Source organism: Scomber scombrus, chromosome 22 (genome assembly GCF_963691925.1).
Source record: "Scomber scombrus chromosome 22, fScoSco1.1, whole genome shotgun sequence".
NCBI classification, from domain to species: Eukaryota; Metazoa; Chordata; class Actinopteri; order Scombriformes; family Scombridae; genus Scomber; species Scomber scombrus.
Window position 1 is genome coordinate 10628885 of NC_084991.1, and position 16885 is coordinate 10645769.

The 16885-nt window shown below is 42.8% G+C and overlaps 2 protein-coding genes across 7 annotated transcripts in view; one reads left to right on the plus strand and one right to left on the minus strand.

The window, feature by feature from the left end:
- The window catches only part of LOC134004672 (dnaJ homolog subfamily B member 9-like), a 435649-nt gene that overhangs the window by 125261 nt on the left and 293503 nt on the right, over window positions 1-16885 (minus strand). The gene's annotated exons all lie outside the window — the stretch shown is intronic.
- The window catches only part of foxp2 (forkhead box P2), a 105580-nt gene that overhangs the window by 55375 nt on the left and 33320 nt on the right, over window positions 1-16885 (plus strand). For all 6 annotated transcript variants that reach the window (XM_062443299.1, XM_062443296.1, XM_062443300.1 and 3 more), the window contains 2 exons: window positions 6154-6243; window positions 15715-15852. In XM_062443299.1, coding sequence (XP_062299283.1) covers window positions 6154-6243; window positions 15715-15852 — 228 coding nt within the window. The remainder of the gene's footprint in view (window positions 1-6153; window positions 6244-15714; window positions 15853-16885) is intronic.

Here is a 16885-nt window from a genome sequence, read left to right on the forward strand (position 1 = left end):
TGAATTAGTTTCTCTTATGGACGCTCAGTTTCTTTTGGGACATTTTTAAGAGTGAATTTTGGTCCGCTCGCCACCATCTTGGCACTTATTGAAGCCAGATGACCCAAATTTGGGCAGATAGGGAGGGAACATAGATTGAGCTAAGAAGTCGCAATGAGTATGACTGATTGTGATTTACTAGTACTTCCCTACAAAGGCAAACCACAGTTAACTATACTAACAATGAAACTGATAAAAATGGCTTCAAAGTTTTTGACTCTCAAGCCCAAATGTATTATAGGTATAAACAGCAGTTATGTGCTAATTAAACATGCGTTCATTAAGTAATTTTTATGGCTTAAAAATGATGGCCAATTATTTGACCTATGACCCCCAAAATGTAGATACTGCACTCTGCTCTCTACACTTTGTATTCTTAAACAGACATAGAGGTGGTGTAAAGGTAAAGTGCAGCAGCTACAATCCTATTGTCTTCTTCCTAAATCTGAATCTAATTTGATTTCTTCTGACATTATATCCGTATTAATTTATTTTGTTTTATTGTTTTAAAAGTGTTTAAAAATGTTAAAAAGTTGAAATAGATGAGCAATTAAGAAAAAGTCAAGCAATCCTCATTATCTTGTGAGGTTCAACCTATTAAGATGGCTTGACACATTTAATTGTAAAATGTAGAATTTGTCCTTTCAAGTTACTATCTGCTATGATGGGGTTAGTTGATAATACACAGATGAAGTAAGCAAGAGTTCCCAGTGGACAGTTAAAAGATTCCCTTCTTTGGACTGTCCTGAACAGGATTTACAGAAGACAAACTGGATGGCCGTCACAGACCACAGCAACTGCAGCTGAATCTGCGAAACCAAAGCAGTATGCAGTAACTGTGGTTTACTTTGGTTTTTGGCTGGACTGTGTAGTTACTGCAATTTTTACATAGTTTCTTTTGTCTAAAATAGAGCAAGACTGAACTCAGACATATTGTCAATAGATAAAACCAGATATTTAAAAGTTCAATTTCAGTCGGAACCCAATTTTGACCAAAATTGTAGCTACTGTGGTTTGGCTTTGCAGGGCAGAAAACACCTGTCAGTCTGGCTGATGTCTGAGTCTGTAGCTGAGGTCAAAAGAAGTCATTATATTTGACCAAAACGCTTTTCCTTTCCAAGTCTAAACCAAGCAGAGATGTGCATTGTGCTCCATGTAGCTGCTTCACAGTGGCGATAAGAGAACTGAATCTGCAGCTATTGTTGAAGCACCGGTGCGTCATAGCCAGTTCTGACCTTTATGGAAGGATAGGAGTCTTTCTACTTGTGCTAGTGAGTTACTTAAGGGGAATGAGATCAATAGCAGCTATAAACTGTAAGCCTTGACACATCAAGCATTGGCCTGGTCATAGAAAATGTGTTGGGGCTGTGTTAATTTAGCAGTGAGTGTTCAAAGAGCCTAGAGGAATTTCATGAATCATCACACACATTTCTTTTGCCCTTTGCTCCTCCACCATCCCCAACACAGTGTGAACAAAATATGCAGAAACACCAATCTCAGACTTCAGCTTTCATGGTCACATACTGGTGTCGTGTGAGATTGAACTTGTTTCAGGTCCATCTCTGTAATCAGGTCCACCCAGCTGCATCCTTTTTCCTTTTCTTGCATAAAGACAGTTGAGGTCCTCTGCTGTTCTGACAATGTTCCCTGCTTTGCTTGTTTTTATAAACTCATGACCCACTTTTGTATTCAGACATTGTATAGGACATCTTATCCTTCTCCCCTTCTCTTCTCATTTGTCTATCCTATCCAGCCAGCCTCTCCAAATCTGTATCCTACCATCTATCTGCCCCGAATCCACTTATATAAGAAGATAGGGTGTAAATATTTTGGTGTGGAGTGTCAGCGCATATCTCCCGCGCCAGCGGGCCCGCAAGCCTCAGTCCAATCAGCCATGTTTGTTTATTCAGCTTAAACTGTTTGTGCCTTGTTTTCCGTGGCATGCGACTCCCTCTAGCTTAATAAAGTGTCACTTTTTCTTTTTCTGTTCCCTTCTTTTCCTTTTCATCACCCCCCCAAACCCACCCCCGATCTTTGTTTCCTGGAAGCAACGATAGATAAGCCTGGTAGTGTTGTGTTGTGTATGTGAATGCATGCACCACCAGGATCTGTGTGTGTGTGTGTGTTTGGGAGTTGTCAAGACTGTCGGCATGACTGGAGTTGTTCTGGCCGACAGCCTAGTGTTGAACAGCAGCCTTTTACTCCCTATAACAAACACGCACACATGAATACACACAAAACATCTGTTCCGCACACAGCACAAAGACTGTGATGTCACGATGCAACCCATTTCTTATTGATCAACAGCTGACACACATCATGTTTACAGCTACTTTCTTGAGCACGGAAACAGCCTGTGCGGGCCGCGGACCTGTGAAGACATACCTGTTGAGGGTGGCTTATTTCATGCCTGTTTCATCATTCAACTGCTATATCCCCATAATAATAACAAAAACTCCCAACGTGACCCCAAGCAAGGAAGTGATCTGCACTATCCAAACACAATGTCACAGCTCCTCAGATATATCCAATTCCAATGTCATGGCTGCATATCGTGCAGTCTCCAGGTGGATTTGAAAGAGTGACATTCTTAGAAGATGGCTTACTTCTTGCCACCCCCCAACCCCCACACACACACACCTTTTACGCCACATACAATAAGCAATCTTGAGATTTGTAATGGTTTGGCCCACTGCTAATGTGTTTCATGCTTGTTTAAGATCTTTGCATGCTCCTTACAATGGTGCATTGTGATAGGTGTTCCTTATTACCCTGTTCTGTATAGAGTCTAAACATCGGGCTAGGAGAAAGGAGGATAGTGGGAGGGAAGGATGAATGAATGGCTGATACATTTTTATTTTTTTTTTTACCTCCCTCTTTCTCTTCCCCTCTCTGTCAGTCTCTTCTCACTCTCTCCTTTTCTCCCTCTCCAGTGATCTCTGCATGCCTATTAATGTAGCAGAGGAATGCCTGTGTAAACATTCTTGTTTCTCAGTCCGTTTCGCATAATAGTTGCCTGTATCGCCTTTCTCCTGACCTCACTATCTGAAACCAATTACACCAGATCCATTTGGACTGAATCTTATTTTCATAAGGATCCCCATGTTGCGGTCTTGGTCGCTCTGTGTGTTATTTTCCCCCCTCTTTTTTTCATCTTTTCCAACCTCAGTGATGGATATCAACATCAAATATGCCTCTGAGTGCCTTGTTATTTATATAGCAGGGCCCAGCTTTTTTTCCCCTCTTTCTCTCTCTCTGTCTGTCTGGCTTGCTCTCTCATTCTGAAGAATGTGTCACATTGTGCTGTTTATACAATGTGTGCATTAATAGACCAGGGATGTCATTTTTTCGTGCATAGCAACCCAGGTTAAATAGACGGTGTGCCCGCACTCGTCTGTGTTTTTGTCCGCTCCACCAGCTCTTCAGCAAACTTTTGATGACTTTTCTTGGCATTTGCTGCTTTTTTGTGCTTTGAGATGGGCTTCAGCTTGCCTTATCTGTGGAGTGGGAGGTAGGTAGCACAAATTGGTGCTTTTTACTGTAATGGCTGAATACTCAGAGCCAGTGAAAGTGAGGGGACAGGACTTTTTTTTTTTCCTCCCTTACCTTCAACGCCGTCACAGACTCAGAAAAATGGCTAACCCCACTTCCACAAAAGAGGTGACAGACAGTTTCAGGCATGACAAACCACTCTGGAAAAGTTTGGCCGGTGTTGATAAGGTCTGTGTTATGTTTGGAGAAGTACTCTTTATGCAGTCTGAGCAGACTTCTTTTCTAATAAGCCCGGTGTAGTTGATCTCTCTGCTTCACCCCCTGTGCGTCACCTCTCATACCTGCACCTCCCTCGATATTTACCTGGCGTGGATATTGGAAGGGCTGTTAAAAAACATCCCTTTCTTTTTACTCTTGACCACGTGTAATATATCGAGTGGCTCTCTTGACTTTGGGTATAACACAGCAAGTCATTATTGATTCACACATGGATAAACATTTCCTCCTGACAGCTACCTTGGACTGCACTCATCAAGCAGCCTTCCCTCTAACTACTGTGTGCAGGACTCAATAAGCCTTATAATTACTTTGATTTACCAACCATGGTGAGATTAATTAGCCCCCGTGTTTTAATAAGCAAAGTGATTGGCTGCATTCAAAGAATTTGTTTTGTCTTCTGCGTTCAGTCAGAGGAAGTCAAAGTCGAGCAATGTTTGATTTCCCATCCATTTTGGAAAGAAGTCCACAAACATCAAAAACCTGCGTGTGCCCACTGACTGCAGGTGTTGATGTGAGCTACGAGCAACTTTTAGTATGTGCGCGCGCGAGGTGTGTGTGTTCTGAAGAAAAGCCACAGCTCAGCTTACAGATGTCACATTACACACACACACACACACACACACACACACACACACACAAAGCAGTGGCGACTAGGTTCCTCTTACCAAGGAGACAGATCAATGCAGTTAGGACCCAGTGCCAGTGTAATGTGTTTGTTTACTTTAGTTCAGAAAGCCTGGCTCCTCCTGAGCAGCCAGACAGACAGACCCCCACCACCACCACCACCACCACCACCTCTCCAAGCAACCCCCAGCTCTGTCTTTTCATAATTGATCAGGGGGGTGGCTGCATTCCCCGAGGGGTTAAGACATGGCAACTTTTTTTTTTCCTCCTCCCTCTAATTTTTCTCTGCCTCACTCTCTCTTTCTCTCACTCTCTCACTTTCTCTCTCTCTCTCTCTCTCTCTCTCTCTCTCTCTCTCTCTCTCTCTCTCTCTCTCTCTCTCTCTCTCTCTCTCTCTCTCTCCCCCTCTCCTGTCTTCTCCCCTTGTTTGCTCAGGATCTCAATGTACTAGTTCAAACATTGTTCCCACCAGCTGGCAGAGCTGCGCCATATGCACGCCCTGTCAAGGCAGCTGTTGTCATGGATACTGGCAAGCACTAGAAAATAAAATGAGCACCTCTGATTCCTGAGGAAGTGTCACTCTCCATCTGAATTTTTTTTTCTCATTCCTTGCTTCTCCTCCTACTCGTCCTCTTCTTTTTTCTTCAAAAAAGAAACACTGTGAAGTTGTTGTGTTGTGTTGTGTGTGCATACTTGGTTTTTTTTTTCGCTCCCACTTGATGCTCATGGGCCTGAAGAATACAAGGTATACGGCTGTGTAGAGCGGCAGCAGTAGTAGCAGCTGTGCACAATGTTCTTTTCTGCCAGAGTCTTTCATCCATCTGCTCTTGAAGAATTGGAGTGAAGCTGCTAGCCCAGCTGCCACCGTACCTGTGAAACTGGAGCTCGCTCGTCACACACATTCAGTACATACAGGCAGGCGGGAGGGGATCTGTAATCCCATCAAACCCTAGAGAAATAAATGAGAAAAATGATCATCCCGTGTCTCGCAAACACATCAAAGGGTGTTGACGACAAATTTTACAATTTACAAATGTGATTTTTCTAATTCTTCAAGCCATGTGTAAACAGCTGCAAACTCATTTCATCAGGCAGGGAAAGGTTTTCCTTTCTCCATCTATCCATCCATCTTTCTATCCATCATTTCTATCGCGCATCCTCTGCTCATAAGCACCCTTAATGCATAGTGTTAAACCTGGTCTGCTAGTTAATTGACTCTAAATGTAATCTGATGTTGATTTTGTCAACTTTAATTACAGCTCCCAGGGACACTTCACATGGTGCTGCCTCTACTTCAAATTGATATTATGAATATGCAAATGTGGCGGTAATTTGCAGAGAGAAGTGGGTATTTCAGTTGAGCACACACTAGACAGGTCAATTCTACTGACGCTCTGCCTCTTCTTTTTCAGCAACCCCCCCACCCTCTGCTTCAGGGGTGCTCTAGACAAACTGTATTTATCCTTGATCACGGCTCTGTGAATCGTTATTAAACGTATCTCCAATGTAGTGTTAACCACGTCAGAATGTGTTGCGGAAAATACCAGGTGATATTTGACAGTCAGAGATGACTGTCTTGTCCCTGAAAATTTGAATTATCTCTACTGTCAGCTTCAAGAAATCTAATAGTTTATTTTCACTGTCTCCCCTCCTCCCTCCCCCATCTTTTACTCTCATTTTCTCACACTGTCTTTTGTCTTGTGTTCTTTTTCTTCTCAGGCCCTACAAGCAGCGAGGCAATTACTCTTGCAGCAGCCAGGCAGTGGCCTGAAATCTCCAAAGAGCCAGGACAAGCAGCGTCCACTGCAGGTAAAGCAGCTCCCCGTATAATCTCTTAAGTCCATCCATAATACATGCTCCTCCGAAAAGAAGATTTCCTCTGTTCCACAAGTGTGTTTGATTTGCCAACGCAATCCTCGGGCCTGTCATTGGAATCCTAAAGCTGGACAAGTCAGTCCCTAGGAAGCTAAGCGTCACATAGGCACAAGAAAAACACAACAGACACAGATCTCAGAGAGCAAAGCTTCATCTATAAGCCATCTGTCCATTTTCAAGTATACATTTTATCTATCAGTGAGGAGCATTTCATGCTTATTGTCCATCAATTCATTAATACTCCAAGTAAATCCAAAGGTTATATGGTTGGATGACAAATTGGTGGACATCTTTGATCCGTATTCTTTTTTATCCGTTCGATCCAGAGTGTTGTTGACATGGGAATATTCAGAGGTTAGTTATTATTTGAAAGGCATGTCAGCCTGAGTAGTAGGTTATACAGACAGCTAATTTTAACTGCATGTCACTTCCACTCTTCAATGCTAATTTACCTTATTGATTCGTAGAGCTGTCTATTTCTGTTGTTAGTGCTTTAGAAAAGGTCACACTTGTACACATACGCCACACACACACGTTGCACACTGACACCACACTTTCACATTAACACATTGTATCCACACTACTTGCTGCCCTCTCCCTTCCTGGCGTTAAGATTTTCTCACACTGCGAGTCTTTTCATTCTGCTCGTTTAAGTCAACAAGACAGTTAGTTGGTTTTCCTGCCTCAAATTATGTAAGGCCCCTTGACATCTGCTCCCTGTTTTTATTATTAGTATTTTTTATTTAATTTATTTTTAGCCGTTGGAAATTGAAGTGTGGGAGTTTGTGCCCTCCACTCGGCTAATAAGTACTATCAAGGAGCAATGGTTTACCTCATTAGAGGCTCTGTGCATTCCATTAATGACAGGGAAATTGGCGTTAACCTCACCCGTTGATACGTATTTTCACAGTCTAACAATGGCAACACCTTCAATTGAAGTCACACCCCTGTGTACCTAATTACGCACTGGCGAAGAGATAAGGTTGGCAAAGACTCAGTCATGCTTTTTCATTTAAATAATTCAACTCAACCTCATCAAGAGCTCTAATATTATCAGTATATTCAATGGAATCAGAAATTTAAAAACAGTCATTATAAGGGTATATATTTATTTGAGTATATATATTTTTTAATTTATTAGGCTGTGTTGAAAAATGACTTGCTCATTTAGCTTTCTGTATCCTACTGTTGGGCATCTTCTGTTTGAAGTTCTGTTTACTGAAGCGAATAGATTCAAACAAATGGGATCCTGATCTACAAATGCCTGCATAGTCACCAAGTGCAATACATACATGGCAGGAAGAATAATATTGAATGAGAGCAGTGTGGGTGCATGATAACAGTCAGCCCATACCCAAGCCCCTGCCTCTAATAACACCAGCAGATGGTAAATATTGAATATTTACATTTGCTTACCCCATCCTTGCCTTGCGTTGGCGATATGAATCAATATGAATCGGAGGCCCTGCCGATCGGCCTGTCCTCAGCTCCAACTAATCCATATGTTGATCCAGCCTTTATTAACATCCTCACCTCTTTGTTGCAAAAAGTCTCCATGCAGAGCATCATTGGAGAGGCTCTGCTGACTCTCCCAGCAACACCGGCCCCAACAGGGCTCAGTGCCTTCTGGTCCAAGATCCTTTTTTACACTGGATCTGCGCTGCTGCGGGCCCATTCATTTTGAATGACATTTTAGCTATCATACTCCATTGTGTAAATATCAGTATAAAGCAGGAGAAACTCTCAGTTCATTAAAAATCCTTGTTTTTTTGTCCTTTATTGTTCTATTTTTTCCTCTTGTCACTAACATTTTTTCCATTATTGTCTTCAGGGAGTTTACCCAATAAAGCTGCATTATTTACCTGGATTATGAGGCCACAATGGGTACTATAGTACAATATTTTATTAGCTTCACGGCTTGATAAGAGTCAATGGCAATCAAGCTACATGTTTTCCACCGGAGGAATCATGCGGATTGATCCCCTTGTATGATTAGCGCAGTAGAAAGTGGGAAAAGGATTAATATTACCATGACATCCTGCTTATGGCAGAGATACTGATAAATCCTCTGCCAGTCTTTTTTCCTCTTGTTCTCCCATCTTTGGTATTTAAGAGCGGGGAAATGATCCATAGATCATGGCATGTAAATTATTTAGTACACAAGCATCTAAGTGCCTCAGCTTGCAGTTTTAATTACGCGTATTAGCGGCTAAAGGCTCTCGCCTGACTAATTCTATCCACTCGCTCATCACTGCTTCTCAGGAGTTGATGATGCGGAGGCAGGCAGCTCTGGCATTCTCATGCACGCATATACACATGTAAAGAAAAAAAACTGTCCCACAAACACACATACAAACACACACACAAGCTGCTTCTCCACATTTGCGTAATGTGACAGGTCTATTATTACACAGTAAGCCCACGGGAGCACTCAATAAACACCTATTTCTCCCTGTAAATCCCCCTGCCTCCGCCATGCTGCTTACACGGCTCTCCCAAGGCACACAACACCCTCTCGTCTCTGCTCCATTCTCCTCTGCTCCTCTCTCCCCTCGCTCTCCTCTTCTCTGTGGCAATATCCCCCCTCTGAAAGGCATTTATACACTGACATTTGGAATACAAATAAAGAAACGCGGACAAGGAGAGGCAGAGAGGATTACAGAGGCCTATGAGCTGACAGTTGTTTCATTCGCACACACACGTACATAATGCATGTACACGCAGCCCACACTTATACACAACACAAGCACAATGACAGTTGCTTCAAGTTTTAATGTTGCCAGATGTGACTTTGTGCAAGACTTGTTTGTTAGAGACTCTATTGATCAGTATTGATGAGGAGCCAGGCACCTGGTGAGTAGGTTGTGTTCTCCATGTTTTGAGAAAGAGCTCAAAATAAACTAACAGGTGCTAGGTGTTGTCTATCTTACCACATCTCCTCCTAACTTGTCACCATTGTCACACAGACACCACCTCTGTGCTGTATGTTATGGAGCACATATAAAACAGCTGGAATGACCCCCTAACCTGGTGTGACAGTGTGAAGCTACACCCTAACCCCCTCCTCCTTGTAGTTAACATCCAATTCTTAACCATGCAAAACCTCTGCCACTGCCACTGTACCCCTTTCACACTACCAAGCTGTGAATACCCTTTTACAAGACTAATAACCTCACTGCCATCTGTGCAATGATCTAAGTATGAATGAAACTGTTTAAGGTTTTTACGGTTGGTTTATAGACGGGAGGAGATGTTGATTTAGCCCTGTTTTTCTGTAAATTCTACAGCTTCATGCCCAGGCCAGTCAGATTGGTTGTGGGCACTGGGCCATCCTAGGAAGTGTCACACTTTTAAAGGTCAGGTCCACGCTTCAACACTGAGCCAATATCATCCTCGATAGCAGCACTCATCTGCTTATTGACTTTCATCTGGAACACACACACACACACACACAGATGCAGGGAAAAGAGCTGCGACGCTAGGCTTGAGTATAGGTTAGCTGACTTGCGTGTGTGGCTAAAGGATGGTAGTTCACATTTACATTTATGAATATATCTTTCCACTGCATCCCCTCTGGTTGGATCTGAAAATAGAGAAAAACTATCACAGCAGAGGGAATAAAGAGAGGGGGAAAATATTATGTTATTCATGAGGAAAACTTCTGTTGACTCTGAGAGAGAAAGAAGGAAGAAGAAAAAAAAACCGTCAGCACATTTTAAGTCAAACACCCTTGGTTACTGCTTTTGTAACCAGAAAACAAGATTTTTTTTTCTATACCCATCTCCCTCCCCACTTCTCTTTTTGCCTGCATTTACAACACCTACAGGACAAGATTGCTAAATTGCGAGGACAGAGCAGGTTCATCATTGTGATGCAAAAGAAGTTGAAATGCAACCCCAAGGCGAGGTAGCTGAGTTTGGGGGATCAAGAGAAAGTGAGAGGGAGGGAGGGATAATAAAAAAAAAAAGTAGCTCAGACCTTTGATGTAGCAGCAACAAATTTACCTTGTGACAGAAGATACATGGGTGCAATAAACGAGTTATACCAGCCCTTACACATGCAATCAGATGATTCTGGCCAGGGTGTTAATTGGATCCTAACCGGCAGATCTGATACGCCTGGGCCCCGATGGCGGGGGGGGGAAGCCTTTCCAAGTGATGAACTATAATTCACTGAGCTGCTTGAAGCACTTGTAATTTACTGTGTGTCACTGATGAAGAGGCTGATCCAGTGGAGGCCATATTACCTGCAACATCAGAGGGAAGTGTCCCCCCCACCCTCCACCCCTACCCCGTCGCTCTTACTTGTACTCTCTCTCTCTCACTTTCTTTCTATTTCAACACTCTCCACTCTCTGTGCTTTTCTTTATTTAATTCTCTCGCTCTCCTCCTATCTGTCGCTCCCATTTACTCCTGGAATATGTACACCTGCAGGGAGGCATCAGTCGGAAGTGAATTGTGCCAGTTTAATGATAAAAGTGTGACAATTTGTACTGATAATGACACAAACAATGCACACAAGCAATGTCACACAGTTACACTAGTATACACTATGTTCGAGAGGCTTAATCAATGACTATCTGCATGTAGAGATAAATCAATATGGAAATTGCGCTAAGCCCGTCCCAATCTCCTCAGGCATTTTATTAAAGGCTTTTACATGATGGTTCTTTATGTTATGATAAATTGCGCTTCCCATGCACTGCTGGCAAACCGTTATGGAAATTGATTTAGGAAAACATTCAGTAATCTACTTAGCTTGAGTCCTGACAATCTGGAGTATTGATCTCCCTAAGCTGAATACACGACATGCGTTTTGAGCGAGTGCGGTCTCACATACACGCATTTGATTCGACATACGAACCACACACACACACACCTACTTCTTGCATACCACACTTGAACTTCAGAGTCAGGCACTCCCTAAGCCAGCTGCCCCGGAGCCTTGGTGGTCCTCCAGTGGAGAGTCCCAGCTATCAATAATCGTGTGGCCACATTTGGCAGTAATTGGCTAGTAAATGAGCAATGTCAGCTGAAAGGGAGTTGAAAGGTCAGAAGTCCACAAGCTATGGGGGGGGGTCTGAGTTTGGGCCCTGCGCCCCCATGGGATGCTCAGGAGATTGAGATGAAATAGGGGATGGGGGGCGGCAGTGAAGGGGTTTCTCTTTTTTTTTTTTTCAATTTCTCTCTCTCTCTGTAAAATGAAGCTAGTGGCTTAATTAGCAGTGACTCTCCCTGCCAAGGATCCACAGTAATTACCAGCTAGGACCCTTCCATTTCTCATAGCAGTTATCTTAGCAATGTGTGTAGCACAGCTCAGTCCCTGTCCAGTACTACAGGACCAACCTCTGTCATTGATAACCGCCCCGTGTTCGTTGCCCCCACGATGTTTATAGCCGATATCTAATCACCAGTTTCCCCTCTGCTTATTACTGCTAAGTGAGTTGTACGGAAGGAAATCGAATCGAAGGAATTCTTCTCTATCGCATTTGTAATTGTTTAAGTTTGAACTCTGATACACCAGTTATCTCCTGCTTTAGGTAATTTGAGTTCACTCATAAAATCCCATTGCCGTAAAGATAAAGTGCCACACAGTGGAGTGGGTGTAATTGCTAAAAGTGCATTTGTCCATTGGTCCGGATAGTTGGAGGCAGACAGCTGTGTTAGCTAGCCAATGAGCACATTTCAGTGGAGATGTGGTGTTTTGCATTTAATGCCAGAATGCCCAGTTAAATCAAACATAAGAAGAGACGTGGGTGCCAGCCTTGCCTGGAAGAGATACCTGAGCTCTCTTTGTGGAAGAGCTTGACCTTTTGTTGAGGCACTTGGAGCGGCTGGTTACAGGCTGCAGATGTGACAAGAGTGGTGTAATGATCTGCTAGTTCTGGTGAGGGCCCCACCAGTGTTGTCACATCAGGAGCCAATTTAAAGGTCCTTTATTTTGCTCTCCAACTTTGAGGGCAAACCACATGGCTTCAAAGTTCATGTCAATACAGCTCATCATTCTCTTGTAGTTTTTAAGACAAGGGACATAAACAAATAGAGGGTTCAACTGGTGAGTGCAGTTAAAAACAAGCATGTTTCTCATAAATGGCTGTAAGGCAGCGGTTACATTCAAGCATTGTTCAGAAATCATTAGCAAACTACTTTTTTCCATCCAAATTTGCACATATTAAACCGGAGAAGCACCTTTTCTGTTATTAAGGTCCCCAGTGGCTGCATCAACCACAGCTAATTTCAGAATCATGAATCCCGTTAATATTTTTTTTGCACTAATATTGGAAATATATCCTTTTGGATTACAGAGAAACAGAGGTATAGCCCAATTGGATATCATGGCTCCTCTTCTGTGAAAGAAAGTCTATTCACGGTGTGCGGATGTTTACGCCACTGCCACCGTCTAGTAAATGCTCATTAATTTTATCCCTTCGTGGCAAAATCATTTCTAGGAGAAGCAATTCAGCCTCCTGTTCCTTTCAATTCACCGCTCACGTCAATCAAGCCCTCGTGCAGTATCCTGCAGAATGGAGGTGTTATATTCCTGCAATTATCATGTCATATACTCGAAAATGTAAATGAACGTGTGTGTAAAATTAAATTTATGGGTTGTCAGTGAAGAATAAGAACCAGGAGAGCAATTACTTATCTGCTTTCATCTTGGAGCCTCTGATACGTCAAGCAGAAAAGCATGCAGTTAAATGCTGGAATTAGCTTTGTTCTGCACTTCACAATGGACGTGGGCCAGTGCCTTTTCTCCCCTCTCTTTCTTCGGCCTGCTTTTCTCTCCCGTTTTTCTTCTCCTCTTTTTGTTTGGAGCAGTGGTGAAATGAAGACGATTATCACCCATTATGGCTCTAAAAAGCTAATGAAAGTGTAAAAGGAACTTCCCAGTTTCATAACCTGCTTTTACTGTTTTGATTCACGTTTCTGTTGTCCTGTGGTGAAATTTTGTTTGGTTGTATTCATTGCTGCTGAAATATGGCATTATTCACTGACGGGTATTTCACTGTGAATGCTTATATTTCACCACTTAGTCAACCAAGAACCACTTTGAAGCACAGAGTAGAATTTATACTTAATTCCACTTAATATATGCATGCACATACTGTACATTTATGTTAAATCCTAAGCCTGCATCCCTTTTGTGAACCAAAACATCTTTGAGCCAGCATCCAATTAATACTCGTAATGAGTGCATCTCTCATGTTGTTTCTCAGCTGCGCTCGTCCCATTGTCATGGCATCCAACACAAAACCAGGAGTGACTGCGGGGGTAATTACTTACCTAGCAAATGTACCTTTAAGGGTTAATAACATTGAAGGTGTAAGCAAAGCATTTGCATAATTACACACGGACTGTTTAATTTGCAACTTTTGATGGCTTTTGTTCAGCATCTCGCCTATTGTGAATGCATTTTCTTTTGCGCTCTTGCATGGAGGGTCCAGAGAAGAAAAGAGATGTACCACAACATCCTCCTCCACCTCTTCCACCTTAGATGGAGTCCCCTCTCTCTAAGACCCTAATGAACAATGGAGGCAGGATTTGTTTGAATATGAATATGAATGTGCAGCGGGGCCGGCTGGAAGTTGACCTTCAGCTGTGATTTTCAGTTCATCAGGATTAGTCAAGGCGGGCGATCAGGAGCCACTAATGCATAATGACTTCTAAAATGAAAAATGTGTAGTGACCATGCAAATGTCTCGGCTAATCAAAGAGGGGGGAAAACCTGGGGTGGGGGGTAGGCGTTGAGGAGAGGAGAGCTAAACAAGGACGTGTCAAGGCCTGACAGAGAGAGAGAGAGAGGAAGGGGAAGAGAGAGAAGGAGGGAGGGAGGAGAGACATGCATGGAAAGTAATCAAGGCAGCTTGATTAGCTGGCGATGAGGACAGGGATGTCTTATTGGCCCCTTGACACACCAAAAAGGCTAGCTACTGTCATGGCAGCTCTCCACCAAACACTGTCGCAATTAGCGTCAGTAAAGGTGTTACTACATGTTGATATATTAATTGTGTTATAGTAGCACACAGTATGTTTGTCAAAAATCTTTGCTGACAGGATGCAGCATTTAGCCCTAAACATTTTTGCATAAAACATGAACCTATTTTGTGTCAAAGCTGATTATATTACATTTTAAAGGTTGTATAGAAAAGGAAGGGGGGATATGTGTCGCTTCAATTAGTCAAATGAAGTATGTGTGAGTAAATAAGTCTTATCCGGTCAAGATGATGCAACTGTTGAACCATTGCGTTGTTGCAGCAGATGCTAAATCATTCACTCATATTGTTTTCCCATAAAGCCAACTGGAATGCAAACCAAGGTTAACAAAGTAATATCTTTCGCTCCACAAAATTTGTTCAATTTTAAGCAGGCACGAGGAGCTGAAACGGCGTAATAAAACCGTTAGCCCACGCTCCCCTGTTAGAATGTGTGCATGCAATCAAAGACTGAAGAGAAACGCATCCTCTTCCTATTGATCTGCTGCTTTAGAAGACGCTTGCGCTGTCGTCTTAGAAGAATTTGGCAGAAATGCGGGATATGTATCTTTGTTTTGTTTTGGTGAAGTTCTTCAACTGTGGTTTGACAGCTCATATTTTAATGATTATCACCTTTAAAAAAAAATTTTTTTAAAAGACATACATTTTTCAAAATGGCATGTAGGCCGAGAGCAAGAAATAGTTGTGCTATCAGCTGCTTTTATGAGAATGAGAAATATGTAAAACTTCACTTGAGAAGGCATATAGTCAACAAAAAAAATCCTCTATCTTTTCCCAATATTTCCCTCCCTGCTAACATAAAGAAAATATTGCAAGGTGAACCCTCAACCTCCAAGCCACGACCCACCACATCATGTTGATTGTGCCTGCCATGTGTCCACTTCATCAGTGTAGTTTTAATCAACTTCAGAGTTGTGCATTTTCCCGCTGTTTCACAATGGCAGCACTGATATGCATGCTAAAGTGGGGGAGTTCAAGGGTCCTGCTAATTAAGGTCTACGTCTATTTAAATCCCTAACTTTTCCCAGCGGGGTGGAGAAAGGAAAATAAGATGAGCAACACAAAGGCATAGCACCCATCTGTCCTTCAGCATCTCCTCTAGGCTGCCAACCGTCACGGCCATGGGAGGCCTGCTCTCCCTGCCTCTCAGTCTCCAATTACCACACTCCCAGTAGATCCACGCCAGTAGGCCTGACGCACGTCTCTAATGCTCTATTTTTCTAACTTTCTTCCGTTTTTGTTCATCCCTCCACTCCTATGCTCTCACTGTTTACCATTCCTTTCCCACTTTCTGCATCTTTCTGCAACCTTTCCCATCTCTAACTCCTGCTCCTCGCCTCGCTCTCTTCATCTCTCCTTCCTACTTCCTCTCTTTCATTGTCCCTCATTCCTCCATCATCCACCCTGTCCAGGTTCCAGTGTCGGTGGCCATGATGAGTCCCCAGGTGATAACGCCGCAACAGATGCAGCAGATCCTCCAGCAGCAGGTGCTTTCTCCCCAGCAGCTACAGGCCCTGCTCCAGCAGCAGCAGGCTGTTATGCTGCAGCAGGTACAGTACACACACACACACACACACACACGCAAACGCACACACTCACCTACCTAGATGCATACATACCTACACAAACATATCCGCACAAACACTTAGGCTCAGTGACAGATATAAGAGTTTCTCTAAAATGATAACACTGTCACTTGGCATTGATGTTGGGCATGCGCGCACACACACAACCCTGAGTCAGTCCTGTGCCAGTGTATCACAGCCACCACTCACTGATGCCAACTCACCACAGCCCCGTATCCTTGACACACTTACCAAGAGGAGTCTGAAATTGACGTACTTGTTCATGTCGCCTCTAATTAACTGTCTCTAGCGTGTTGCTGGTTCAATTCCCTGACAAGCATTCATCAGGGATTGAGGGAGTAGGGCACAGTTTGGATGAACACCAGAAGCTGACTGATAGGTGATGGATGATGTAATATTTGGAATTGGCTCGTGGAAGCACACACTTGGCACAGTCTCATGTCAGAGTTGAAATGCATTTCTCATTCATAGATTTGATTAAGGGAAAGAGAATTGTTTAATTAAGAATGTCAGTCACTCTGATTGTTCCTCTTCATTAAGAGCACTCACACTCTACAGTATATTTGGTGGCTGTTTCAGTACAGCAGTGTGACTTTGCATTGCATCTGTCAGAGCAGTTAAAATTTGACCCTCATTTTTAGTGCACATTATTTTTGTAAAGTACAATCAGCATATCACAGTTCATCATGTTGTATCAAAGAGTTTGTCAGGAATCTGTCATACAGAGCATTAAGAATCAGTAATCCTAAGTAAATACGAATCACATGGACAAAACCTGTCCTCAATCAGCATAGAGCAAAGTTCTACAGTTGATTTATGTTGATTAAGCGACTTGAACAAGAGTTACAAAACTTGTAACTTGTGCAATTGCTCCTTGGGCTCCCATTCATTTTTTTATATTAGTGTCTGTTAAATCATGTAGATATTTCTATGGCAGTTAGCAGAGAACTGGACCATGCATTCCAGTGGCCTGCTTCACGGACTTCTCTTTTAAGCC